This window comes from Eurypyga helias, unplaced genomic scaffold (genome assembly GCF_000690775.1).
Source record: "Eurypyga helias isolate BGI_N326 unplaced genomic scaffold, ASM69077v1 scaffold48073, whole genome shotgun sequence".
NCBI lineage: Eukaryota > Metazoa > Chordata > Aves > Eurypygiformes > Eurypygidae > Eurypyga > Eurypyga helias.
The window spans coordinates 1-10,002 of NW_010243956.1; the positions used below are offsets into that span (position 1 = coordinate 1).

The 10,002-nt window shown below is 46.4% G+C and overlaps 1 protein-coding gene across 1 annotated transcript; it reads left to right on the forward strand.

Annotated features, from left to right (window-relative positions):
- Nucleotides 1-342: 342 nt before the first annotated feature.
- On the forward strand, nucleotides 343-8,950 carry ROGDI (rogdi homolog (Drosophila); the record flags this gene model as incomplete). Its single annotated transcript, XM_010149587.1, has 9 exons — nucleotides 343-425; nucleotides 1,601-1,655; nucleotides 2,186-2,266; nucleotides 4,673-4,768; nucleotides 5,832-5,930; nucleotides 6,410-6,523; nucleotides 7,279-7,328; nucleotides 7,993-8,119; nucleotides 8,658-8,950. Coding segments are annotated over 9 exons (747 nt in total), but the record flags the coding sequence as incomplete, so codon positions are not given.
- Nucleotides 8,951-10,002: the final 1,052 nt, after the last annotated feature.

Sequence of the window (10,002 nt, forward strand, 5' to 3'; positions counted from 1 at the left end):
AGGGTGCACTCAATGTCGTCATCCGACTGTTCAGAGTGCCACTCCTGTGGGCAGCTTGGCGACCCCCTGGGTGCTGGCCACATTCCTGGCTCCAGGGTGCAGGGTTTTGCCATGAGCCATGTGCACTGAGCCTCCTCCTGGGCTTCGTGGGTCCTGCAAGAGGACAAGGGAACATCTGTGGCTCTGCTAGCTGGGTTGCGGGAGGCTTGCAAAGGTGTCTTCTCCATGTTTGGCCAATTGCCAGCATCTTCATTTCTGCTCTTGCCTTGTCTTTGTTCCTGGCTTGTGGTGTGCTGGGCCCAGGTGGATGCTTCAGCACTCACTGTGTTGTCTCTTGGGCAGGAGGCCTCTCACCGGTTCACCTTGCCCGCCAGCGGTTCGGGAGGAGCCGTCAAGCAGGAGAACTTTGTGCTGAGCACAACGGGGTAAGTGGCTGTGGTGGTCAGTGGGTCGCTGCTGCTCTACCAGGCCGCTCCGGCAGGGCCGCTGCCCCTGCTCCCCGCGATGCCTCTGTTTGTGCTGGGGACTTCTCTCTGTAGCAAAGGGCGCTGTTCCTTGAGCGTCTGCAGCAAAGGTCTCCACAGCACCCCCAGAGTAAAGGGGTTTCCTCTACTATGAGATTGTGCCTGAGGGAAAGCAGACAAGCAAACCCTTATGGCAGGTTAATGTACCAGTCTGCAGACACGTTCCAGAGGCTGCCGTAGCAGGACTTGTGCCATTTCCTACTGACACCTGCAATACAGTGCTTGATTCCCAACTGGATGCTGGTCTGTGCCATCAGTGTGCTGCTGTTGGCAGTTTTGCCAAGGGGCATTTTTCTGATTCTGGGTACAGGGAGTCACAGTTACAAGACCTGAATTCTGCTCGTGGCTCAGTATCTGACTCTGACTATGTACAAATCTTAACCTTTGTCCTAATCTCCATAAAACAGCAATAATAAATGTACTTTGCAGAGGGCAGACTGAGACCTGTGCAGAAGGTGCCTCAGAAGTGGAGTTCTTCTGAAATCGCTGTTGATTTTTTGATCTTCAGCATAGGCCTTGGCTTGAACAGCTGCACTCTGGCAGAGATTGGAGGCTTATTGCAAAGTAGGAAACCGTAGTCCTTAGACCTGCCACCTTGCAAGACCTTTTCAAGGGTTTGGACTATGTTTTTTTATTTTTTCTTTTTTTCTTCTCGCTGGGCTCAAGGAGGGGAGTGTGTATGGATTTGTAGCTTTTGGCTCCCATACGAACCATGTAGCCCTCGCCCTCCAATGTCAGTAATTCATCTACTATCTTTTGTTTGTGCATACTGTTTCTGCCTGAAACCAAATTGTTGATAGGTAATACATGTCATAAGCATGGGATCAGAAATGAACATAATGTTTTAGGCAGGGCACTTAGGGTGAGGTGGTTCATAAAGAATATGACAGCAGCTGGATGCTGGCCAAGAGCTGAGGACTTGAAAGTGTGTGTAGAATTCATCTGCATCCTGTAGCTGACCCCTGGAAGGACGGGCACTTGTCTAGCTACGTGGGACAGGGAGTGGCAGCGTTGGTTGGGCAGTTTTGGTAAGCCTCCCGTGACTTGTGTTGCATGGATCTTTCTTCTCATTCCAGCACAGACCAGGTGAAAGGTGTGTTGACGCTGCAGGGAGATGCCCTGTGTCAAGCTGTGAGTACTTGCTGTGGTTCTTTCTGTGTACTACCATCACGGGGTGGGAGTCAAGGGAGGGTTCATCCTTTGGTGACCTCAAGTGAATGTTCATCCTTACACTTTACCAGTGACCAATAAGTATTCTTTATCAGTCTTCCCTAATAGGCCTTAAATCCTTAACATTTCAGCAACTGTTAGAATTTGTTGAGATCCAGCATCTAACCCCTCCACACACACACTCTGGGGTGAGTGGTGGAGTACACTCTCATGGGGATTCCTTGCCTTTACTGGCTTCATAGTGTAATATCAGATTTCCTTGGGGGCCTTCTGAGGTGAGGTTGTGTCCTGCCTGGATCCCAGATCGCTGAACGCCTTTCATTTTATCCTTTGTTGTTAGCATCTTCTTGTAGGAGGACTGAGGTTCTGGCCATGCCAGAATTGCTGAAAGCATCTTGCCCAGATGGTCTGGAAGACAGAATGGTGAGGGTCTGACAGTCTCTATGCATACTGGGATTGCATGCTCTCACATGTTTGTTTCTTCCTTCAAGGACGTTAATCTGAAAATTCCCAGAAATAATCAGCTTCTGCACTTTGCATTTCGGGAAGACAAGCAGTGGAAACTGCAGCAGGTACTGGTAACTTTAGATGCCTACCCCTCTGTAGCACGTGAGCCCTCCAGGCAGTGGCTGTAGCCCTTCACTTTCTGAGAGTCAAGGTAATGTCCATCCCACCTTTGCTCCGGTGGTAAAAGCTAAGGAAGGAAGCAGATGCAGTTAAATTCAATCATGGTGTTAGGAGAGCGAGGTGGGTTTTGCTTGGACCTGAAACACCAGCAAGCTGAAGGCTGCCTGCATAGCAGTCATAACGCTTTAAAAGGAGTGCCTAGGGTGCCTGTGCACCTCATGGCTGCTTGTAAAACCCAGGCTAGCAGGGCAAAGAGCAGCTTCAGAGGCTTTGCGTAGGTTGCTCTCATTCTGGTAAGGAAGCGTTTCTTCATGCTGAGAGCAAATCTCACCACATTGTGCTATTGTAGCATAGCTGAGTTCCCTCACCTAAGGGAGTTAGAGGGATGTGGCTATGCAGAACATTGAATCTCTTTCCCACCATTGTGTTATCAGGAGATACCTGATCTTAGGACCTGACCTAGTGCCTGATCTTGAAGGCAGTTTCCCACAGTTACTTTGTTGTAGCGGAGTAGGTTGAAGAAAGATGTATTCCATGTGATTTGCTGTGCTGTGGTTCAGCTTTTTCTAGGCGATCCGCACATTTGGCATGGAGTGCAGTTTCCAACAGCTGATTTGGCACTGGAGTGGCTTCTACCTGGTAACCTTGTAGAAATTTAGAAAATTGCGTACTTGAGAGATTTATGCCAAACTCGCCTGAGTTTGTTTATGCCTTGCAACAAGGCAGAGAAGTTTTTGTGATAACACTCAGCAGTGCATCCTGTTTTGTGGCTGGTTTGTACTGCTGCCTGGTTAGTAGGTTTCTAGCAGCTCTTACAGAAAACACCTTCCTTTAGAACACAAAACTCTTGCAAGTAAGTAATGTTATTCAGATGTGGAATGTGAGCGCCTAAAGGCCTCTGTGCAAAAGCTTTTACATTGATTACGTGGAGATCTTTGTCCTCTCTGAATTAAAGGTGTCTCCAAGTATTGGGAGCTTCTTCCCTCAGTCCGTGGGGCCAGCTGAAGTTTTGTTTCTCTGTGCAAAGCAAAGTTATCAGTAAGAAATTGTAGTATAGGCACATTTTTGAGGAACACAAGTGCAGTCACACAAGTTTTAAGGAACTCTATTAGAAACCAGAGCAAAATCAAGGGGGGATAGGAATGAAGCAAGTCCTTATAGTAGCAGGATTGGCATTGCTGGGTTGGATAACACTGCTGGGGTAACTTAGCTTGAGGGAAAGCATCTGGGAGGTGTAAAGGCTGGAGGTGGTGATGTTTAGAGATGCCATAGCCCAACTACCTGCAGAGTCTTTCTGCAGTCTGACAGTGGACTTTATCATCTCTCTCATTTCTGTAGCCACCAGTGCCTTGTGCTTTCCAAAAGCAGGGCTGTTCTGTGATCCCTGAGTTCCAGATGCGAAGGAACCAGTGCCCAGATCTATGCCAGCAAGGCCTCCACAAGGCTGAGCTGGAATCTGGGGTTGCTGGGGAGCAGTGTATCTAGCTACAAATATCCGAAGCTGTGTTATCCATCTTCCAGCAACCACCTCTCATACAGGCTTCCCTGATCACCTTTTCCATGTATTGCACCCTCTGATTTACTCCTTTGCTCTTTTTCGATTTTTCTCCTGCTGCCTGGAGCTGAACACAAGTCACTTTCTCACAGGGCTAGTTTCTGTTTCCTCTGGTTTGTCCTTGCTCCCATGAAAGCACTGGGATACACCTGTCAGTCTTGCTTTGATAATTGTCTCCTGACTGCAAGTGTTCTTACTTGAGAAGGGCTTGAGCTAGCTGTGTTCTGAGTCTGGTCAAGCTCCACACAAGTGGTGCGATGCTGGAGGCAACTCTCAACTCCAACAATTGTAGTTTAGAAGGACTCTGGAATACTGCTGGTGACACTATATGAGAAATCAGCGTTTGCTGCTTCTTGCTGCTATTGGTGTCATTTATGTCATTGGTTTTACATCTGCTAGTCCCTAAGAAAAAAATCATTCGTGTTGCTAGACCTGACTGCTGTACACTATCAGCAGTGAGAATTCCTACCTGAACAGTCATGACTGGAGTCCTCCCAGGATGAGTGCCTGATGTCACTGTTCCTTCAGGGCAGCAGCAATGTTTTTGTTAACAGTACAGGTTGTAGCTATTGGACTGTTTTGCATCTCCAGTCTTTGCGTGAAGACCTCAGTAATGCATCTGGGCAGCGGTGGTAGATTAGTGTTAGTGAGTGTCTGGTACTCGGAGAGAAATGGCCTTAACATTTGAGAAGTCACCATTTTCTTCGGGCCGACAAGCTAATTGGGGAAACCTCTACTTCCTAGTGTGTATTGCAGAGTGTGTTTCTTTACTAGGGCTGCATTTGTACCTTTGCAGATCCAGGATGCTAGAAACCACGTTAACCAAGCCATTTACCTGCTTATGAACAGAGATGTAAACTACCAGTTCAAAACAGGCTCGGAGGTTCTCAAGGTGAGGAGAAAGCCCTCTCTACTTGGGTAGGAACGTGCATTTTTTTCTTCCCTCCATTTGTTGTTTTAAACTTGATTAATGAACGTTACTGTCTCGAGGCTCTTACTGGAAATGTATTCCCCAGTAGTCTCCATCTGTACTTATGTCAAGCAGTCCATATGACCTCATACTTGCTGTGAATCGATACCAGTTTAGCATCATAACAGGGTTGTCCATCGCGGTGAGTGGTAATATGAGCAGTTAGTGCCCTGTTGCACAGCAGTAGTATGCTGAGAGCACCTCCCTTGATCTCTACCAGAATTTGGACTTACTCATGAGAATCCATCACAATATCAAACATGAGAAGGCTAAAACTTTTTCGTCTCTGCATGGGCAAGGGCTGCCAATAGAAAGAAGCTGGCTAATAAAACTATTTCCTTTTTCCTTTTCCTGGTGAAAGTAGGGGTGGGAAATTGGTCATAAAATAAAATGCCTTCATCTTGTCAGTCATGAGCTCTCTAACAGACACATGTTGCTTCCCACTTTTTTTCTGGAAAAGGAAGTCTGCCTGAATAGAGCCTTTGGACTGTGGTTTCTGGCAGGACTGGTCTCACAATGAGCTGGTTCTTTTCTGTAGTGGCCTGGCTTATAGATGGTTAGGAATGGGGGGGCATTCAGCAGTACTTGTACCAGTGATGTGGGAATGGGGAGAACTAGAACACAGCCTGTTGTTTTTCCTTAATGCTTGCTCTTCAGAAGAGCTGATGATGAGTTTGTTGATGCTTCTGTGGCATCAGTAATTGATCTCATGTTCTTACTCTACTAATGAATAGCTGTTCCCTCTTCAGTCCCTGGTATTATATGCCTGGCCTGTCTCACAAGTGTTTATGATGGTGGTAACAGTTAAACTGCATTTATGTGGGAGCCACCCCTTCCAAATAAGTTCCCTGAATTACCCTGGAAGGTGAGGGGGTGTTGTTGTTGGTTGTTGTAATACTTGCAAAAGGCTGTAGGATTCTGCAGCATGCTATCCAGACCTGTCCAGGGACTGCCTCTCAGCCGTACACTGTGCGTTACCTTGCAGCTTATGGATGCTGTGATGTTACAGCTCTCAAGAGCCCGAAATCGGCTTACCACTCCAGCCACTCTGACTCTACCAGAAATTGCTTCTAGTGGTCTCACAGTAAGTATGTGGTGGTCTAGATCTCCATACAGTCTGGCAGCATGCAACAGTTAGGATACTGTGCTGCATCCTGGCGCGGTAGATTTCTGAAATGTCTCCTGAGGGAGAGAGGGAGCTGAACAAGGTGCAAACCCTGAGCATCTTTGACTGCTCAGTATATGCTTTTGGAAAGCAGATGAGCATGAGGACTCTGGTTCTCAAAAAGTAAGTTGTGTTCTTTGCCCAGGAATCTTGTCCAGGGATGGTTTTCCCTTGTGAACACTTCTCCATCCTCTTTTGCAACCATCGTACATACACCATTTGATGAAGTGCAGCAACAGGAACAACCATTGCCTGCAAGATGCTCAGTCTGTCTTTCTTTTCTAACAACCCTCTCACTATGGGGCACTTGTCATGTGGCTTAGGAAAATGTAGTGATTTCCCAGCATTAGAAATAATGGTCCATTCACTGACAAAGAAACTACTTATTTTCTCACCAGAAAATGTTCACCCCTGCTCTGCCTCCAGACATCCTTGTGAATTTCTACATTAACCTCAATAAGCTGTGCCTGACTGTCTACCAACTCCATGTGCTGCAGTCCAGCACAACCAAGGTGATGCCTACTGTCTCTTCAGCCTTGTTTATTTACCTCTCCCTAAGTGCCACTGTGAGGAGGAGATCACACTGCTACGTGGTGCCATGTTGTGTGCATAAGATAACGCAGAAATTACTGTGACTGGTGTAAAGTGTCTGTGTTTAGATCTGCTGCAGACAGAACACTGGCTCTAAATCTAGTTTGGGGCATGGCCACGTAGCCCAGAAGAAAACACCATTGCTCTAGAGAAGGCCAGTAACTATTTTTTGCCAGGTTATGCTTCATCGTACCCTATAGTTTATAATTTTGCGTAAGTTTGGAAAGGCATAATTGTATTAATCCAGTTTACATCTAAGTAGCATTTTGGGGTTTTCTAAATGGAGTTTTGAAGGATATTTTTCTGTTTCACCTGTTGCATTTGTGTCAGCTTGATGTCCTGTAAAAACAGAATTAAACTCATAAGCTTTATGAAATTCAGTAGTTCCACAAGCACATTTTTCCTAAAATCTATTTGTTGTTTTTCTTCCGGATCTTCTTATCTTTTGTGGTGATAAAATTTGGAGCTACGTTGGACTCAGCCGCAGTGTAGAATATTTTTGGGAAGGAGCAGGAAGGAATTAAATGACATGGATTCCATATGAATGGAGTATTCGGGCATACAGTATAGGTATTTCTTGATGTCAGGCTACTGAAAGTGCAAACCTTAAATGTCCTCCTTCTAAATAGTTTGTTCACTGTGTCAAAATCCTAATGACCTTTTCCTTCTCCTCTAGAACTTCAAGCCTGCTGGAGGGTCCATTTTACACAACCCTGGAGCCATGTTGTAAGTACAGTCATTGCAAGGGCTGTGTAACAGGTGTAGTAGCATTCTGAGGATGAGATCGAAGTGACTGTACACAGTTTTGATGGTAGCATCTGTTATGTGGAGAAGCTGGACTGAGTCACTTGCTTGGCCGTGCCTGTGAATGCACTGGTGCCCATAATAGTGCTTCTTTAATGACTCAGTCATAAAGGCCCAAAGATGTGACTTTCGAGGATACAGCCCACCCATACAGTGCCAGGAGTTTGTCTAGAGAGGAGAGCTGTCAACCAAAACAAACATTAAGTTATTGGCATTGCCAGGTGCAATTCCTGCCTTTGTGCCTCTCTGGAGTTTCTACCTTAACCCTATTAGATTAGCTTAATTCTAAATCTGATCAGGGGTAGACTGAGAGTTTGCATTCTATAACGCTACCGGGTGCTGTTTTAAATCACAGAATCACAGGATGGTTTGGGGTTGGAAGGGACCTTAAAGACCATCTAGTTCCAACCCCCCTGCCATGGGCAGGGACACCTTGCACTAGACCAGGTTGCTCCAAGCCTCATCCAGCCTGGCCTTGAATGTGGTAGAAATTGTCATGATCCTTTTTGTGAGAATGGTAGACAGTCGAGTTTTGTGTTCTGTGGTGGTGTGTGTGAAGCTGTGCTCTTCTTTCCCCCCGCTCCAGTGAGTTTGGCAACCAGAGGTATGAAGTCAGCCATGTCCATAAAGTGGAATGTGTTGTCCCATGGTTAAATGATGCCCTTGTCTTCTTCACAGTTTCACTGCAGCTTTGCCAGCAACTGAAGGACAAGGTAATGGCCTTAGAGAAGGGGCTCTGTTTTTAACTCTGGATTTTGAGAGGACCTCATATTTCCTAAAAATCTTGTATGATGTTATTCTGTGCAACTTGCATTATAAACTGAAAACAAGCAATGAGTCAGTGCTCTGGAGCTAGGGAGCTGGCTGGCATTGCCAGCTGAATGTGTGGCAGATGTGTTTGCTGAACTAGTGACAAGATGGAGAGGAGCAGGTAGACATTGTTGTGTTCTCAGTCATGAGCTAGATGTGAGGAAATGCCAGGGTGCTGGAGACGAGTCATGGAGACCTCAGAAAACTAGATTCCAGTTGACCGGCATTCAGTTCCAGCTCTGCAGCTGACCTGGTTGCCACCTTGAGGATGTAACTTTGTGCTTCAAGCCTCTTCAGTGACAATAGCAGCAAATCTGCCCTTCTGCAATGCAGTGCTGGCGTGTGTAATGCTGTAAAGCTCAATCTTCACACACACGTTACATGCTTTCCTCTGTGTCCGAACGAATACAGGAACTTACTGCTTTTCTTCTTGCTTTCCAGATCTCCGTTTTCTCCAGTTACTGGAACTACAGACCATATTAATTCTCTGTGGAGTGTCCAAGTCCTTACAGTACTTCCAATGTCTCCCTGTGTTTTCAACATGCCAGCTGAATCCAGGTCAGCATGAGGAGTGCTGCGGTTCACTACCTTGTGGCCTTCCATAGGGTAGGGTCAGTGTATCCAGACACAGCGTTAGTAACCTTGTTGGGGACTGCTGCCTAAGCAGGGCACCACGCAATATTGTGTGGCTGGTGAGAGCTTCCACTGTCTTTGTTCTCATGTGGCTTGTGTGGTTTACACTTTCCAAGCCTCTGATGAATTACACTAGTCCATTACAAGGGATGAGGAGCTGCGGACCTCTCTAACTGTATTTGCACACAGTGCTGTAACTAATTGCTGAACTGTGAGCTGGCTGGGAAGGGATGAAGACAGACTAAAATAACACACCACAAAAAGTGTGGGGCATGCTGCTCCACATAGTGAAATATGTTGCTGTGATCTGGTCCAGATGTGTTTTTGACCAGCCCTGAACTTCTCCCTCTCCTGTGTTCTGTCCCTGTCCATATTATTGATTCCCCTTTGGGGATATTCTTGCTGCTGTTTGAATTCTTTTTTTTTTTTTTTTTTTCCCCTGGCATCAGTGTGATAATGTGGGGCTTTTTTTTCCCTGAATCCTAGTTGGGCCAATTGTTTTTTTCCAGGTTTAGTATCTTGTTTTCACTCCCAGCCTCAATACCTTGAGCACAGGTGTGCATTCTCACATCCTGTCATTAAACCCAAAGTGAGTACCACATTGTTACTGCAGTTTGCTGCCTATCTGTGGATGCTACAGTATGTAACTAACCCCTCTAGCCATTGATAACTGTGAAATAAAGATGCTCAGATCTGCCGTGCTCCTGTGGGCTGTCAGTGCTGAGAATGAAAGAGTATCAGAGATTATGTGCTCTCTTTCAAGTGAGTGGCCGTTCTGAGTTATGCATGTTGGATTACTGTTGGCCTTACTTGGAGGACACTAGTGGTGTCTAAGGGCAGGGTTGGGCAGCTCTGCGAAGGTTGGGCCTGTTTTCTGCAGCCTCAGCCCAGTGCTGTCTGATACTACCTGAAGTACTTTTCCAAACCACTCTTGAAGGTCTTGTTTGGAAGAGGCTGTAGGTACTCCACACTTTTTTTTGCCTTGGTCTTTACTGCCAAGGGCATAAGCCATATCCCCAGAGTGAGGGAAGGCAAGGACAGGGACTGGGAGAATGGAGAACCACCCATGATCAGTGAGGATTGGGTTCAGGAACACCTGAGGAACCTGAAGGTGCACAAGTCCACGGGACCTCATGGAATACATCCGTGGGTC